General features: G+C 39.8%; 1 protein-coding gene across 1 annotated transcript; it reads left to right on the forward strand.

Annotated features, from left to right (window-relative positions):
- Positions 1–11567: 11567 nt before the first annotated feature.
- stx11a (syntaxin 11a) lies at positions 11568–19290 on the forward strand. The gene is made up of 2 exons (XM_082517400.1): positions 11568–12407; positions 15170–19290. The coding sequence occupies exons 1-2, from the start codon at positions 11570–11572 to the stop codon at positions 16054–16056; spliced, it is 1725 nt and encodes a 574-aa protein (XP_082373526.1). The 5' UTR covers positions 11568–11569; the 3' UTR covers positions 16057–19290.
- Positions 19291–19298: the final 8 nt, after the last annotated feature.

Here is a 19298-nt window from a genome sequence, read left to right on the forward strand (position 1 = left end):
AAATATTTATCAGCCAATCAATGTAGGCCTGATCAAGATGACCTGCTGAAGCATCAAAATGGGGGAAGAAAGGTATTTAAAGCAAATCTGAATGTGGCATGTTTCTTGGTACTAATTGGCTAGTCTGAATATTTTAGAAACTGCTGATCTGCTCAGATTTTCCTGTATAACTATCTTGAGGGTTTAAAGAGAATGGTCTAAAAATAGAAAATATCCAGTGAATGTCAGTTCTCTGAGTGTAAATGCCTTGTTGATGCTATAGGTCAGAGAAGGACTGATAGGGAGACAAATAACCACTCATTACAACTATAGTATGCATAAGAGCACCTCTGAATGCACAACATGTCATTCTGAGGGTTTCTTTTTTGGTATTTAGTGTTGATCAGCTGATCTGTTACCAGTCCAACACAAACAATATTTCATAACAGCATAGAGCGTATGGAAATGATCAAATATTTTAAAGCTGGCAAAAAAGTTTTCTTGAAAATGAAAATCAGCTGACTGGTCAAATGTACCTCTTGAGCAAAACAGACTTAATTCGATTTGGTGTTTAAACTGAGGCGTGTGGGCAGAATATCATGAGCAGGGCAGACAAACACACAACAGTCTGCCTAAAATACAAGATTCGTTTTAGAAAAGGCTGCTTCAAAAGCTTGACCCCTTGCAGTCTGACTTCTGACTGTGAAAAAATAAAAGATAAACTAATAATGTGTTTATCTGCTAAGCTGCATTTCTTTCATTAAAGCGTTTTGCTGAAACTTCTTTTATGAGCACTAGCACTGCAGTGTTTGGGCTTACACGATAATGCCAGTTTAGGCAAGATAATGTGGTAGATGATTTTTTTGTTTGTTTAGTTTAGTTTTTGTTTTGTTTTTGGCGGGGGAGGGGGGTGTCTTTGTTCCATAGTTTGTTTTTTTTTCCAGTATTACACATATGCTTTATGCTGGTCATGGCAATTTTTTACTTAGATGCCAAAGTAATGAGTAAGGCCAAACTCAGAATTTTAGGCAACTATAAATAAAACACACCCTAATCACTGCTCACTTTCTTGGGAACACCTGTAAGTATCTAAGCAGCCAATCACATAGCCAACACCAACTCCGTGTATTTAGGCATGTAGACATGGTCACGATGACCTGCTGTAGTTCAAACTGGGCATCAGAAAAAGGACAAATGTGATTTAAATGACTGTGGTTGATGGTGCCACACAGACTGAGTATTTCAGAAACTGAAATAATCTTCTGCTTTCCCACAAAAGCAGAATGGGTCCAAAAAAGAGAAACTATCCAACGAGCAGCAGTTCTCTTGGAGAAAATGTCATGTTGATAGCAGATGTCAGAGAAGACTGAACAGACTGCTAGAAAGGCAACCGTAACTCAAATAACCAGTCGTAACACCCAAGGTATCCAGAAGAGCATCTCGGAATCACAACAAACCCTGAAGCAGATGGTCTACAGCAGCAGAAGACCACACCAGGTGCCACTCTTGTCACCCTAGAACAGGATAGATTCATCCTATTTTGTGTCAACATTTCAGACTATAATGATGTGGGGTTCATTTTCTGGGCACACTTTGAGCCCCTTAGTACCAAATGAGGACTGTTTAAACATCACAGTCTACCTAAATATTGTTGCAGATTATGTCCATCCCTTAATGACCACATCTTCAGAGAGCTGATTCCTGCTGGATAACACACCATGTCACAACACTCAGATCACCAAAAGCTGCTTTTTTGAATGTGACACTGAGTTCAGTGCAGTTAAGTGGCCTCCACAGTCACCAGATCGCAATCCAATAGAGCAGTTTTGCAATGTTGTAAGATTGCATGAAGGATGTAAGACTGTGTGATGCTATCATCTTGTTGATTTTGTGCCACAAAGACTTAAGGCCTTTCTGAAGGCAAAAGCAAGTCTAACCTAATGTTAGCAAGCTGTGCCTAATAAAGTGTCTGGTCAACATATATAGGAAGGTCTTCAGAAAAGCTGTAGTAGCCTTTGTTATATACTGTTATACACTCCACTCATTCAGGATTTCAATTTATTTCCTCACCAACCTGTAGCGTATGTGTTTGCTGAGCAGCTCTTGTTGGAGATGCAGCATTGTTCACTCAAAACAAAACATGTTTGTAAGTGCAATATAGCATAGGTATAATTGTTTCTGCCAGAAACTGCAGACATAAAACAAGATGAAAATCATTAGCTAATGCAAAAATAGATTTCAAGACACAGAGCATGCTAAAGGGGAATGAGGCCTTAAAGGAACCAGCTGAGTCACTTACACCTATAACAAGTGCATGAAATAATATATTCCAGCTCTAAACGGTTTGCTTATTTTGACTGAGGTGAGGTTTTATTGTTGTGGGACTTTAAACAGATTAGTCTCAGCCAATTCTGGAGATAGGAAGAAAAAAAACCCTGCCTTGTTTACCCCACATTTTAACTTTCATAAAAAGATTAAACTTGTTAATGCTCTTCTGAAAAAGAATTAGGACCAGACTGATTGGTCTGATTGGCCTACTGGACACTGAATCTCTCTGCTATTATTTGTTGTGGACTGACCTTTGTTACTGCCCGTGCTGGACAGACGGTTTAACACTGCTGCTGGCAAACAGTCCCGGCTGCATAGTTGTCCATCAGTTTTAAGATTTCAGCAAAACAATCCATCTTCAGTATTTACAGTTTATAATTGGTTCTCTAATGTTTTTACATTTTATTTAGAACTTTCCTTTCATAATTTCTTATTATGATGTGGTATCATAAATCCTTGTTTTTGTCTCTAGCTGATTATTTTAGGAAAATCCTATTATTTGTGTCTGTGGTTTTTTTGATCAGATCCAATTTTATTTTTTATTAAATTTGTATCAATTTGAAAAGAAAACATCTTCATTCACAACAATGAAGTGAGATTTTTCCTCTTGCAAAGCTTTTTGATTATTAAACATATGCTCTAAATCTTCCTTTAAACTTCTAAACCTAAAAGGCATTAAATAAATCAAATCAAATCACTTTTTATTGTCACATCACATGTGCAGGCACACTGGCACAGCACATGCGAGTGAAATTCTTGTGTGCGAGCCCCACAAGCAACAGAGATGTGCAAACACAACAACACAAACGAGCAAAATACAAGAATGGCCAACCTGAAACTAATAAATATATGTACAATATATAATAGTGTATGCATTTCTGGATGTGTATACTAAATATTTTCCTACGTGTGTGTGTGTGTGTGTGTGTGTGTGTGTGTGTGTGTGTGTGTGTGTGTATACACATTTTTACAAATTAAATAGTAATAAAATAAAATAATAATAATAATAATAATAATAATAAAATATATAAAATATACAGAGTTGAATATGTGCAGAACAAGTGGCATTTATATACAGTGTGGAGTGCATAATGTTGAAGTTCCAGTAGTGAAGCTGAGGTGTCTATGACGTGTTCAGCAGTCTGATGGCCTGATGGAAAAAGCTGTCTCTCAGTCTGCTGGTACGGGACCGGATGCTGCAGAACCTCCTTCCTGATGGAAGCAGTCTGAACAGTTTATGGCTGGGGTGACTGGAGTCCTTGATGATCCTCCCCGCTTTCCTCAGGCAGCGCTTCCTGTAGATGTCTTGGAGGGAGGGAAGCTCACCTCCAATTATCCGTTCAGAGCACCGCACTACTCGCTGGAGAGCTTTGCAGTTGTAGGCGGTGCTGTTGCCATATCAGGTGGTGATGCATCCAGTGAGGATGCTCTCAATGGCACAGCGATAGAAGGTCCTGAGGATGCGGGGGCTCATGCCGAATCTTTTCAGTCTCCTGAGAAAGAAGAGGCGCTGCTGCGCCTTCTTCACTGTTTTGTTTGTGTGTACTGACCACGTAAGATCCTCAGCCAGGTGTACGCCAAGGAACCGGAAGCTGCTCACTCTCTCCACAGCAGCGCCGTTGATGGTGATGGGGGTGTGTACTTCTCTGCACCTCCGGAAGTCCACTATCAACTCCTTTGTCTTTGCGACGTTGAGGGTGAGATGGTTGTCTTGACACCAGTGGGTCAGGGCGCTGACCTCCTCCCTGTAAGCCGTCTCATCACCATTGGTGATAAGACCCACCACTGTAGTGTCGTCCGCAAACTTCACAATGATGTTGGAGCTGTTAGTGGCTGTGCAGTCGTAGGTGTAGAGTGAGTACAGGAGAGGGCTCAGTACACACCCCTGTGGAGCACCAGTGTTCAGTGTGATGGGGGATGAGGTGATGCTGCCCAGTCTGACCACCTGGCGTCTGTCAGACAGGAAGCTAAGGATCCAGCTGCAGAGGGAGCTGCTCAGTCCTAGATCCTGCAGTTTCCTGTCCAGCTTCGAGGGAACGATGGTATTGAATGCTGAGCTGTAATCTACAAACAGCATCCTCACATACGTGTCTCTCTTCTCCAGGTGTGACAGGGCAGTGTGTAGTGTCAGGGCTATGGCATCATCAGTGGACCTGTTGTGGCGGTATGCAAACTGTAGAGGGTCCAGTGAGTCGGGTAGTGCAGAGCAGATGAAGTCCCTGACCAGCTTCTCGAAGCATTTGCTTACGATGGGGGTCAGGGCTACAGGTCGCCAGTCGTTCAATGAGGAGATGGTGGAGGATTTGGGTACAGGGACGATGGTGGCCATTTTGAAGCAGGCTGGGACTACAGACAGAGAGAGGGAAAGGTTGAAGATGTGCGTGAACACTCCAGCCAGCTGAGCCGCGCATGACCTGAGGACGCGGCCGGGAATCCCGTCCGGACCAGTAGCTTTGCGTGCGTTCACTAATGTGCACTAATTTTGCTTCATATTGTAATAGAAGCAGTGACGTCCTCTCTTTACCTCAGTGAAAAAGCAGTATGATATGTCACCAAGGTGGATAAAATGAGACCTAGGGAAAGCTTAGAGCAGAGAAACTTCTGCAAACCCATGACAGGCATTCATGTTGATTTGATCAAACTCTTTGAGACACTGGTGCTGTTATGTGAACCTTAGTACAAAGTTAATAAGCTCACTTAATTAGAGTCACAACTTTGGATAAGTGAAAACAGCTGATGTTTTCTCCACTGATTACAGCAGCCTAGCTGTTGAGGCCTAATGCTACATAATGTAATAAAAGTGCAGGGGGTCTCCGTGAGTCAGCTTGCATGTGTGTACATGTCCTCTTCATCTACCTGTGCATTTTGTGCTATCATAAAGGACTATGTATAAAATTCAGACCTAACAGATGACTCAAGTTTTATGTCTGAACGGAATTTATTGCACTGTATAAAATTTTTTTTTTAACACAGCTATTTTTTTTTTAATCTTTGCACTGCACAGTTGCACCGTATATGTTACAGAACTGCAGAAAATGTGATTAACTGTAAATCAGTATACTATAAACATGGCTGCAGCTTGCTTTTGGGGAAAACACACAGAGACAGCAACTGTAATATATCGCATTAAGCATGTTGTTCTACAGAGGTAATCATCTTATCACAGTTAGTAAATATTTGATTAATTTGACACCAATTTTGTACTTTAAATAGGAATTTCAGATATATTTTAAGACGGTTGTAGTTACTGGATCTTATCAGTAAAACCTAGAATTTAGAAGGCACTTTTTTATGCTCTGACCCATTACATTGCGATCCCGTTATGTAACAAAACGTTCTGTAGGTAAAACTCACATTTCCATTTAAAAAAAGGGAAATTTGCAGAGGAACGTGGCAAAGTGTTACAGTGTTATGGTTTGTTCAACTGTCCAAGTGCACAAAGTAGACCTTTGTCATTGAGTTTAGCAGATTTGCAGCTTTTCATTAAGAATAAGAAGTCTTGGCTAGTTCACAATGAACAGTTTCCCAGTGTTTCTTTAACTGAGCCTGGTAGGTCTGGACCTTTGAGAAACAGTGCAGAGAGTGTCAAAGTTAGAGTCTGATGTTAAGAGTTAGTTTGCTGATCACATGCCCAGATCACAACTTGTGACCAGGGAAATGTACATATGAATCTCATGCAACATGGTTTATTGCTGCTTAAATTAGAACCAGCTGACTGAAAAAAACAGATTACATGAATTTAACTGGAACTTTCAATTTGTATTTTCTCTTTTTTCCCCCCTTTTTTTTTGTTTATTAGCTGCATCTGGTGCTGGAAATAAGTTAAACACTGCAATCTATAAAAAGCCTGAACATCTTTGGGAAAATATCTAAAAATAAAAACTGTCCACAAAAATAAAGATCCATAAGTCTAATGCACATGCTTTTTAATCTTATGTGATGTTTCTTAATATCACCATCTGTCTCAAAAGGTAATAACAGAAATTTGTTAAAACAATAATGTGAGCTGCATATGTTTACATATGACTTGGAGAAGTATAAAGCTTAGTCTTTAGTTAGTTGCTCGTTGTGTGTATGTGTTTGTTTGTTTTTGTTTTTGTGTTTTTTGGAAACTTAATGAGCTTTGCTGGAGCAGATTAAAGTACTGTTGTATCTGTGGCCCTGAGACCTGATTGTTTTATCACTGACATCTGCTGGATAAAATAAATACTTCAACATATTGCATAGACTTTGAGGCATGTTGCACAGACAATGTGGCAAAAGTGAATCTCTGGCAGAAGTTCACCTCTAATTGATATATTTTTCCTTTTGTGTACATCATTCTTTCTACATACTTGAACCAAAAGAAACGTGCAGCTCAGCCATCACTGTTTATACCACAGCGTTAGCAACACTAGCCTGTCCTCAGGCGCAGGGGGAAGAGTTCAATAGAAATAAAAGTAGTTCCTACATAAAACTGCCCTCGGGGTTTCTAGAAAGAGATATTGCAGCTGGGGCTTTCAGATCTTTTTTTTGTTTTTTGTTTTTTTAGCTTTGAGCACCACCAAGTTAAGTGCCATTAGTATCATTTATCATTTATTCAGTATTAGACTTCTCTCAAGGTTAGAGATCCAAAACAGAAAAATGTGTAAGAAGAAATGTGTTTCATGGGTGAAGTCGCCTTTTAAGTACAAACACAAGATATATAAAAAAGAACTTATTGTTATGCAGAAAAAACAAATTTAAAAAAGTCAATACTTTTAATATTCCTTTTCCAGAGGGTTCCCAAGGTATTCCCAAGCTAGACAAGATTCTCTTCCCAGGTGGGCTTGCCTGGAGCACCTGCAAAGGAAGGCCTCCAGGAGGCATCCAAACCACCTCAAAGTGGCTCGTTTTAAGATGCAAGATGTCTGAGCAGCCAGTGGGTCTCAGGATTTATTCCAGGGGTTCTGTGATGGTTAAAGGGGGAGTAAAGCGGGCTAGAAAAATGTCACAAAAAAGCATAGGTCTCCAAGTCTCCGTAACACTGCTGAAGAGACTGTTATTCTTACGATAAATAATACAATTTCAGAAAAAAATTTCATAATAATAATACATTTTATTTAAAAGCACCTTTCAAGACACCCAAGGACACTTAACAATAGAATAAAACACATAATAGAACAATTACAATGAAGAACAATAAAAGCAAAAAGCACAAGATAAAATAAACAAACAATAAATTCACAGTGAATATGCAGATTTGAACAGATGGGTTTTGAGTTGATTTAAACTGGGGGAGAGAACCAGTGCTTCTAATATCTGGGGGGTGAGAGTTCCACAGCCTGGGAGCAGAGCAGCTGAAAGCTCTGCTTCCCGTGAGGGTGTGGCAGAAAGAAGGCACAGCAAGCTGGATAGAAGAAGAAGATTGAAGTGAGTGAGCAGAAGAGGTAGTGCTTAACAGATCATCCCTTCCCTCTAACTGGACAAACTGAGCATAACCATGTCAGCAAAACCACTAGTAGAACCACTAAATCCTAAGCATTCTGGGGCTTTTTCATTAAAGTTGTGTTTAATCTTTGTTTTACTTGTTTTTTTATGTGTGTTTTTTTTTTTAACTTTCTTGGCTCTTCATGAAATATCAGATCATTTTACACTTATTGACTGTGAATTTTTTGTCAAGTAAAAAACATTTGATCTGGTATATTGAAAATAGCTCTCTGCACCACCCAGATAGATGCTGCATGCCTCTCTAACTCTGTTTGCTGAGCCATCCCTCTGATGCACTCCTTTCTAATCCTGTCCATCCCGGTCTGTCTTCAGCTCTGCTCCTCCACCTCCAGCTCCACCTTCTGTCTTTTTGTTAGTGCCACCGTCACAAACCATACATCACAGCAGGTCTCACTAGCATCTTGTAAAACTTCCCTTTCACTCTTGTATAGAGATAAATGAAATAAAGTGGTCAATATTTCCGTTGCTCAAAGTTGTAGGTGACAGTTAAACTATAAAAACAAAGTTCAGGTTCTAATTTGAGATGTTCTGACTGAACGATTTATTTTTGTTGCCATCTAGGGGTCGATCCTTTGGTCTTTTGCTTTGTTGTGATTTGAACAGACAATTGACCAACAAATGCATGTGTTAGAATTTGCTTCTTGTCATCGACCACAAAAAATGAACCAGGTTTCTTAGTCTTTAAGGATTTTCTAGGATTTTGTGTGAAGGTTTAATTCTGGAATCCTGTTTTGGCGTCTTCTTCTAATGATGTTGAGCTTTAGCTTCTTTTTTTTTATTTGAGTTCTGTTTCCTGTGTGGTTTTTGGAAGTTCTTCTTTTGGGGTTTTTAGTTCCCACAGTGTTTCCCTTGTCTATGTTTCCCCTCCATATTCTTCCACCTTCTGTGTTATCATGTTTAGTGTCTAGTATCAGCTGTCTTCTGCTTAAATTTAACAGTTTGCTTTTTAATTTTCCTTCCCCCTTTGTGAAGTAAAGGATGTTATGATTGTGTTTCACTTGTGTCTTTTTCCTCTTCTGTCTGTTATTCCCCATTTAGTCCACAGTCTATATATAGTCCAGTCTTCCTCTTTCTCCTTGTCTTTCTTTAATTGTCCTTCCTGTGCTGTGTTAGGGTAATCTTTTTGCCCTTTGTTTAGCTTTCTTTTATTCCTTTTTTAGTCAATACCCAGTTTCTCTTTATGTACTACATTTGTGTCCTCTCTCCATTAGCCCATGACACCAGGTCTTAAGAAGGCGAGTGAGAAATGTGCTAAAAACAGAAACGGTGAAAGAGAACACTACTGCTGGTTGTGGTTTAGTGGGGAATTTTTAACTTCACATGGTTTCATTTATACTTTTGTCTTAAGAGTAAAGTGTCAGTTATGCTTATACAGCTATAGGGCACACGTTGGCCTTCAAAAAAAATCCCCCGTGAGAAACAATCCCAGTGACTCAGAAACTCAGTAGGCCGATGGAAATTACTGCTCATGCACATGCAGCCTATGCACCGAATGATCTATTCAGCTTGAGTTTCTTTTTCTGGCTGCATGACTGAAAATCACTTGATGGTTGGTGGCTTCACACTTAGATTGTGTTTCATGAAACAGGAAAGGATGTAGAAGTATTAACTAAAGAAGGCAGTGTTTCATGTCTTCTTCTTTTTCTTTTTTTTTAGACTTGAGTTTTTATCATATAAGAACATTTTGGTCCCACCCCTCTGGAAGATAAGCTATCTCAAATACTTCCTCTTTATTTTTTTTAACATGTCGTGTGTCCAAAGTCAGTGACCTCTATCCCTGATGTTATCTTATATGTGCTTTGTCAAGGCCTCAGCACAGCCATTTACCCCCTTCATTGCCATTTCTGTTGATAGAAAACAACACCCGAGAACGCTATTTTATTATTTTTTAAAAAGCAGTGCGGTAAAGGTGATGATAACAGAGGTGAAATGTAAGCACGAGTGTTTCATCTTTATGTTAAATCGTTAACAAGCATAGCTTTGTCCTACTGTACGTCACCTCACGTCTCCACGTGACACGAGAGGAATGCAGAAAGTTTTGTTTTTAAAAACCTTTCCTCATAAGCAGGTCTATCAGAGATGATGGTTAACAGTTTTAAAAAATCACTTGCTCTTAAAGCAGCCGTCGCTCTACTAACTGGACTGAACTCCCATTTTCATGATCGCCTTTAACTACAGAGGACAAGGAAGTATCTGAAACTCATCTACGGCTAACTAAGAACAATACAAGTAAGATATAATAATTCTATAATCATAGCTTCATAGGTTTTATATTCTTTAGGTTTGCTCAGGGGACCTTTTTAGTGCAAATGTTGTCAGCACAGCATCATGATACAAGACATTAAACTGTTAGTGAGTTTATACTGCATCTGATAGAAAGGGCGAATTTGTCTTGATGAATCATATGATGCGTGATTTACTACTGATTTAAAGAAAAGGGCCAGTACTGGCAAAATCATACAGCTATGTCCATGTACTTTACACTGTTAATGTTTACAGAAAGTATTCACATCCCAATAAGGCTTTTTCAGTGCTCAGAATAATAGATTATGTGTTTCAATAATGTAAAATTTGTATTATCTATTGTAAAAATCATTTAAATCCAACCAGACTTCCTTGTGACTGAGTTCATGTCTGCTTTGTATGATGGTGATCAGTAACATGATTTGCTTTTCTTCTGTTGTTTTTGTTGAGTTAAGCTTAAAATAATTTTAATATTATTATTTTTGTTTTTGGGGGGTGGGGCTTTTCAGGAAAGTAGGAAATGAGAGTGTTAAAGTTCCTCAAGTCCAAATCAAACCTGGGCTGCTGCATTCAGCCTTGAGGCTCATGTTTACCTGATCTGCTTGGGAGCTAAACCGTCACCAAAGCTTAAAACACTTTAATTCAAAGTATTGCAACAAAGAAAAAATCCAACAGCTTCTCTGTTTGAGAACTTGTTTGGCAAGTCTTTGACAGACTACACGTCCTAGTGGATCAGGAGAATTCATCTAAGATTACTCGATACTGGAGATGTAGAAAATGTGCCACAGTGCTATGCACTGATTACAAGACCTTTGTGTTTTATTTTGTAAGATGAGCTTAACAGAATAAAAGCTTTACAGTCATTAGCTGGGAAACAGCTTTCTCTTGATGTTTTTCTGTTTTAGCTTGTAAAACAGGAAGTATTTATGTCTTCAGCAGGGATGTTACAGCCAATTCAGGGTAAAAAGGTCAGGCGGTGGCGGTCGGTTCAGCAGTAAGATGTTTAGTTGTAATCAATTAAACCAAGTTTGAGGAGTAAATATTTCTTTTAATTTCAATTTGAAATGTTTTTATTCATTTACTTTGGAAAAATAAAAACTAAAAGCAGCTGCAAAGCTTACTGTTTATTTATTTCAATTTACACAACGCACTGCACGTACTCACGAACCCACAGATGATAATAATCTCCTCAGCTTCATAACGCTGAGGGTTTTTTTTTCACTTTAAGACACTCACTTCTCCCATCGTCATCATTTTGAACTGCTGCAGACTGCTTTTTTCTGAAAAAGCAGTCTGCTCACACACACAGACACACACCTAGCTGTTCAACATAGTTTAATTTCAACTTTAGCAGCCAAAGAGCCAAATACCTCCCTTAGAAGCTGAAGACTGGCCTCAAACATGACTACAAATGAAGAATAAGGTTGCTCATTGCCTCTAAAAGTTGCTAAACACTAAATATATTGGATGTGATGCTTTTTTTTCAAGTCACGGATGAACCTTTTCTCCCAGATGAGTAAATCTACCTTTTTTCTGTTTCCTTCCAGCCATGAGAGACAGACTGGGACACCTGCATCAGGTACAGACTGACACGGAGGGTTTTAGTACAGTGCAGCTAGATAACCTATCAGATCATGAAGCAACAGCTGGAGATAATGAGCTGGATGATGTCCTGAAGGAGGCCCAGCTGATACGTCTGGAAATCCAGCAGATCCAAAATGACATCAGAGATCTGAAGGACGTAAACTATCAGGCTTTGAATAAGACTTCAGACTCCATTGTGATAAAACGGGACTCCAACGCAATTGGGGCAGATATTAAACGCAGAGGTGAAGCTGTGTTGCAGAGGCTGCATATGCTAAATAACCTCAGAGGTGAACTGGAGGTCCAACGCGGCAGTTTGGACCCCACAGTGCGCATTGCTCGAACACAGTACCACTGCCTGAGCAACGCTCTGCGGGAGGTGATGTTCAGCTACAATGACACAGAGATGAACCACAGGGAAGCCTGTAAAAAGCAGATCCAGAGACAGATGGAGATAGTGGGTAAGGAGGTTAGCATGGAGGAGCTGGAGGAGATGATGGAGGGTGAAGAATTGACTGTGTTCAGCATCCAGATACAAGGGAAATCTACCCGGTCTGCACTAATGCAGATAGAGAGCCGGCACCGTGAGTTGCAGGAGCTGGAGAAGAGAATCGCGGGGATCCAGGAACTGTTCCTAGATGTGGCTGTCCTCATGGAGGAGCAGGGAACAGGAGTGGAAAATATCCAGAAAAATGTTCAAAATGTTGGTGTGATCATTCTGGAAAGCAGGGTCTATTTGGATAATGCCATTAAATCTGATAAAAACAACCCCTTCAAGAAGCTGTTTTGCGCCTGCTTTCCATGTTATCACAATTAGGTCTTATGAAGCTTTTATTGATTCTGAAATATGGTGAAACTTTTAATGAATCGCACTGGCTCCCAGGATACACCCACAGATGGGAGCACAGTAGATGGCGCCACTAATAGAAAGGTTTGAACACTGATGGTGATGAAGCCAAGTTGCGCTGGTCATCATAAAACAAGACCCACCAATTGGCTGACTCTCCGTTTCTCTGGGAAGAGCTCCACTTCCTGCAAGCCTGAATTGTATAGGTGCTTAAAAATAGATCTATAGTAAAATATTTATTTAAGGCATTAGCAAAGGGCAATTGCTAATGTAAAGACTCATAGAACTGTTAATATTTAACCTTAAATACTTAAGTTAGGTGATTTTAGATTGTTATTTTAGGTATATTTAGACTTTATGTGATTTTATGTGAAGTTGTAATGCGGCCTTTATTGATGGAAGTATAAAAGTTTAGCCATTAACAGGCTGGTATGACTGTAACAATTAATGATTTCTGTTCAAATGTTGATAAAGCCTTTGCTCCTGTAACTGTATGATACCAGCCAAAGGACAGTGTCAGCAGTCTGGATATCAGCCTATACTAAGTCTGTGTGACTTGTCCCCCTTAAGTAAAATAATAATTAAAAAAAACCCTTGTGTAACTATCGCTTCTTCATTTCAGCTTGATCTTTATCATCTGTAATTTGACATTGCGAGAACTTCAGCTTTTTAAATACTCTGATACATTTTCACTTTTTCAACACAGGACTGTTGCAGCTGACTAAATGGAGCAAATGGCCATAGCACTTTTTCTGTTCCTACATATAAAGCAATTATGAAGGCTTTTCCTTGCCCAACTACCAAAGAAAATTGCTTATTACAGGTTACAAGACTCCCAGTGTTGTAACGCCCCCCTCCCCCCTTCCCCTTTCTCTCAGAAATGTAAATTTTAATACTCGTTGTATATTTTTAGACCTGATCATTAAAACCACATGTAAAAATATTGGGATTGCACTTTCCACTTGTGTCAAACACTTGTTCCTGAACACTAAATGTGTTTTATGTCGAGGCTTTCCTTCCGTTTTCAAGGTTAGTGTTGAACTTCTAATCGCGTTTTTATGTTAGTATAATAAGATGAATTTCTTTTTTCGTGCTTCTTGTATTCTTTTCTATCTTCACAGCGAAGAATTTAAACTAAAATGAAAATGACTGAGATTCGTGGTCGACTCGTGAATCTAAAAGGTTTTTACAACACAAAACCTTTATTGCGCAAATTCCAAATGCGCAGGATTTGACATAAAAACCACCATATATAATGACTGTGACTGACCTACACCTCCTTCCTGGAATCAAACCCGAGAAGCAGTGAAATGTGTAAAGGGGAAAAGGCGTTATCTTCCGCATTAATACCCGCTGCAGGGTATATGGGCAGTGTAATGTCAGCGTGTCACTTGTAATGTATAGGACGTGATGCAAGACCTCCTTCAAAAATACCAAGTTGACTCTGGTACATGTTGAAATTTGCATTTATAACCGAGACAAAAAAGAGGAAATGAGTCTTTCCGTACTCGCCCCTTCTGCTTTTGGGACTTTGATTCTCTAGTATCGGTGGAGGACACAAAAAGGTAGGCTGTTTGCGCCTTCTGTTGTACTCTCTATATAGATATAGGCTCAGTAATCGATACATAGGTGTATTGTATCATACAGGTCGATTTCTGTATCAAAAGATTGCTTTCGAGCTATTCTGTTTCCTCCCGATCTCACCTTATCACGGGAGAGGATGCTTTGCGCTTCTCTGATGTGGTTTTTTCACTTTAGTGAGGATTTTTAACATTATCTACATCACAGTGCACCTCAGGAATGGATTGGTTTAGCAGGAAATAACCGCTTCCTGAAGGACAGGAACTTTTAAAATAACTTCTATCTCATGATGATGAGAGTGATACAGCTGAGGAAGTAACTCACCAGTTTGCTTTTGAGGACTTTTCACTGACCTACAGCCACCTTGGATTGTACATCAAAAGCTGTTATCGTTATCTAAAAGTGAGACTTAACATTTATTCGTTAATGTTAATAATAACATATCAAAAGAAGAACTCAGTGTGATACCAGCCCCTCCTTCTCTCTGTTAACAGGAGGTTTCAGTGCAACATTGAAAGGAAATGACCAAAGAACATGACCCATCTTATTTGCTATCCAATATCCAGTTTCATTCTGTAAGGGACCGGAGGTTTTCCACACATTAAAAAAAACTGTAACTTAACTTGTGTAGCTTTGCATGATTCACATTTCAGAATAATCTCAAACATTTAAGTTAACATGTCAAATACGTCATTGTAAGTCCTCTCTCTTTATGGCCACCGACCTTTACTCCAATTTTCTTCTGATTAGCTGAAAACAAAGGGCTTGAATACAGATGGGTGGGGCTTCTGTGCTCAAGGCCAGAGAGCTGTGTGCCTGAGATGACTATGTTAAGGATATATGTAAAAAGTAAATGTAAAAAGTGACATCATATAGAGCTGAAAGTAGAAACAACAGTCCAAAGCCTGGTTGTTTTCTTGCATGTGCTGACCTCACTATTTGAAACTTCTGCTATGTTTAATATGAACAGTATACATGTGACAGGAAATAAGATGAAGAGGAGCAAAGCCAGCAAAATAAAGTTGTGCCATTAGAATTTTTGATATTAGTTTTTTATCTAGTTCTTCACCACAGAGTAAAGAGTGCGTTTCCCACAATTCCATTAGCGAGGTGAATAAATGTCTATGACTCTTGCAGGTAAGATGAAGGACCGACTGACTGAGCTGCAGGCCTTCACGCCTGCAGAGCAGGAGTACAAGCCCACAGAGAACGAGAGACTCGCCGGTGAGGATGAGGAGCCTCTCGAGCAACACGCCATTGTGTTTGAGGGTGAGGACATGATGGATGGCATCTACAAGGATGCCCAAGCGATGAGGAAGGAGATCCAGTTGCTCAGAATGGATGTGAAACGTCTGGGGAAGCAGAACACCAGGTTCCTCACATCAGTCAGGAGGATCAGCAGCATCAAGCGGGACTCCAACGCACTGGGACGAGACATCAAGGCCAGAGGGGAGTCCATTTATAAAAAGCTGGAAAAAATGGGGAAGCTGAGCAAGGAGCTGGAGGAAGTCCACGGAGTTACATCAGCTTTGGCTCGCATGGTGCGCTCGCAGTATGTGTCTTTGACCAGTGCCTTCCACAGTGCCATGTCTGAATACAATGAGGCTGAAATGGCGCAAAGGGAGAATTGCAAAACCCGCATCCAGAGGCAAGCAGAGATCATGGGCAAGGAGGTAACCAGGGAGCAGATAGACGAGATGACTGAGACGGGCAAGTGGAACGTCTTCTCGGATAATCTCCTGCTGGAAGGGAGGACTGCCAGATCTGCTCTCAACGAGATTGAGAATAGGCACAAGGAGCTGCTGGAGCTGGAGGGCCGCATCAGGGACATTCATGACCTTTTTTTCCAGATGGCGATGCTGGTGGAGCAGCAGGGCTGCATGCTGGACAACATAGAAGCAAATGTAGGGGCAACAGAGGACTATGTAGCCAAAGCTTCAGCGCAGATCAAGCAGGCTAAGATATACAAGAAAAGCAATCCATGCAAGAAGCTGTTTTGTTGTTGTTTCCCGTGCTGTAAATGAGGCGCCACCAGTTCCCACCCCCTACCAGAACATTTGATTCAAATCCGCTTTCTCTGCAAATGTTTCCACATGAAAGCTTTTTGCTGCTCTAGATGTGTCCAGATATCACATTCTGGTATCATTTTCTTTATTGAGTTGATATCAACTAGTCAGAGTGATTCAAACCACATGCACATGTGCAAATATATACAGTGCGATGATGGTAGTTACATTTCCTGATTGCTACTGAGAACAGCTTATGCATACATGACTGCTGTAAAAACATCGAAATTATTATTTCATGTGACTTGCAGCTTTGTTTAGCTTTTAGCTTTGTACAGTCTGCAATATTTAAGCCCATAAAGTATGATTTTATTTATAAATAAATGCCTTGGAGTGGCTATATTTGGACAACTTGAATGTGCATCTACAGCTAAGCTTGGAACCGGTACTTGCTATAGACGTGTTTCTTATTGCAACCATTGCTTCACAAGTGTGTAGAAACACTGATCACAGCTCAACCAGCAATTGTGGTTAGCTGGGGAGGCAAGTTAGATTTGTGAGGATTGTGCAACTATATGTTAGCCACCCCCATGTATATCATCACCAGCTACAAGCCAAGGCTGTGCTTTTCCTCCACGTGTTACTTCACATAAAAAAACACAAACACACAAATATCTGTGTGTCAGCTCCACTTTAGAAAGTCAATGATTTTGTTTATCACTGCCAGACAACCAACGTCACCAAAGCCAGTGAAATCTCTTTAACAGGGCAGTTTGCCTGACTTAATGCGGTGTTTGCACAGGTAATGTTACAGGAGAAACAGAACAGAATGGCAAACTAAACAGGTCAGAGGACTTTCTGTTTGCACAGGAGGCCTATCTCACTGCCCTTTGTGATGGTAGTAAAATTTAAAAACCCTTATTTCCCCGTGCCTCTGGGCCAGCCCATCCCTCACTGGGGGAATCCCAGTCATCAGCTGGTAAACTGAGGGTGTTGTGACTCAGACTGCTGTGTACCTGTGGGAGTTTTCAGACTTAACTGCCTCTGCTCTGTGTTGAAATGAGTTTCAGGGCTGCAATGATTGCACTTCCTCAGCAGTGCTGTGCGGTTTCTACTGGGGGCATTTACCGACAAAAGCGTGTTTATTTGAACTGTGGCGTCACGCCTCTGGTAGCTGTGCGTGCTGGAGTCACACGGCTTTATCTGATGTGAGCCATGCGCTGATTGTGCACGTGCACTCACCAGGATGGCCGAGTGGTTAAGGCGTTGGACTTAAGATCCAATGGACAATAGTCCTCGTGGGTTCGAACCCCACTCCTGGTAAAAACGGAAGTTTTAACCGATGTTTGGAGGAAATGCGTGCAGTCTTATGCACTTCAGGACGACTTTACTCTTCATGGTCAGCCTTTCTGCGCTTAAGCTCCCACAGTAATAATTGTCACCTTCCTTTGAGATTCCTGTTGCGAAGCCATTGTTTGCCATTGCTTTGTCTGTTTTTTCTTACCACGCATGTACTCTGGTTCAGCTAAGAAACTAAGAGAGATTTTGGATAATTACAAGGGGCACGCCTCACTGCCTCACTATAGATTTGAGACTTAACAGGTATTTGATTACACAGTGTGGTCCAAATGTAAACAAAACGGCAGTACAGTAGCAGATATTAATATTTAAATATTCAAAAGCCCCTAAAAAGCAGTAGTTGATGCTTTCTAACAGATTTACAAATGCTGTAACAAAAGGAGACGTAATTGCAAAGTAACATGCACGTGAAGAAGCTTTCATCATTGCCATTCTTCAGTGACGCTTTTATTCAAATATTTGAAACGAAGTCAATGATGAGGACTTTTATACTTTATTTTCTCTTCATTCTTATCTTGAATCAAAACCCACCAACCGGGGACCAACAGCTAAATCACATCCTGGCTCATCATCGCAGTGGAAGATGTTATGTACCAAGAGGCCTATTTATATTTCCTGTGTGGACGGTTTCGCACCCCTGATGGTGAAGGTCTGTTTATGTGGTGCCATCTAGCGGTGAGGGAAATATTATTTCACAAATGCTGTATTATTGTTTTCCCAGTTTAACAGACACTGTATTAAATCTCTCAAGACTTTGCTGGCACTAAAAGAAGACAATGTGTCCTATTTATATTCTTCTGCCTTTGCAATGGGTCAAAACGAAGGAATAAAACACAAAGATATTAGAGTACAGTTTGAAATGGCTTTTGAACCAATCATATGTAGACTAAGTGGGTCTGAAGAGAACATCTGTTAGTGTACACCTGATCTAAATATACAGACATACCTCTGATAGATACTGAAAAAGATTAAAAGTCGAAACATTTAAGAACTCAAGAGTCTCTTTATTAAAATGGACCAAAAGTCAAACAAATGAAGTTGGCATACTGTGGTGAAAAAAACAAAACAAAACAAACAAAACAAAAGAAAAAAAAACCCCATCAGCAGTGATAATTTAACCCAAAATACTGATACACTCCAGGTGCAAAGACTGCAAAACAAAAAGTGATCTGGAGACCTCTTACATGCATGAACATCCACAGAATAAAAGCCTGATTTGCATGCTCAGTTCCTCATTCAACTCACTCGGACAACTTTAACGCCAAAGAGTTAGTGCATCTCATCAGGTTTTGTTGATTTCATTCTTTCTGTCTCTCTTTCTATAATATAAGAAAGGACATAAAATGTACTAATAGTAATGCGTGGTGCCTGAGAAACAAACTGTATAAATTAGCCTGTAACTGGACTGATTACATGCAGAACAGGAAGGAGTAGCATTCTTGCTGCTTCAACAAAGACAACCTGTCAAATTTAGGATTTAAATTTTACAGTACATGCCGTCATGTGCAAATCAGTAATTCAAATCCAGACCTAACAGAGGCAGACTTGCATTTCTTAAAACAAAAAAAAAAATAATAATAGATGTACCAGTACAAAAAAAAACGAAGAAAAAAAAGAAATCACACAAACTGAAAAAGACAGTTTAGTTTTGACACAGCTTGGGCTTTCCTACATCCAAAAGAAAAAGAAACACACACCATACCCATATTTCATCACTAACTAATGACATGTCTGTCATTTTAAACCAGTTTCAAAAAGTTTTTGAAGATTTCTTTCTATATATGGGAACTACAAGTTTTGTTACATCAAATTTCTTAATTCAGACAAAAATAAATAAATTGTTCAACAAGCCCAATCACGAAGATTTATAAGTTTAAAAAAACCAAACAAAACCTTACTGA

Source organism: Aulonocara stuartgranti (genome assembly GCF_965226115.1).
Source record: "Aulonocara stuartgranti genome assembly, chromosome: 19".
Taxonomy (NCBI): domain Eukaryota; kingdom Metazoa; phylum Chordata; class Actinopteri; order Cichliformes; family Cichlidae; genus Aulonocara; species Aulonocara stuartgranti.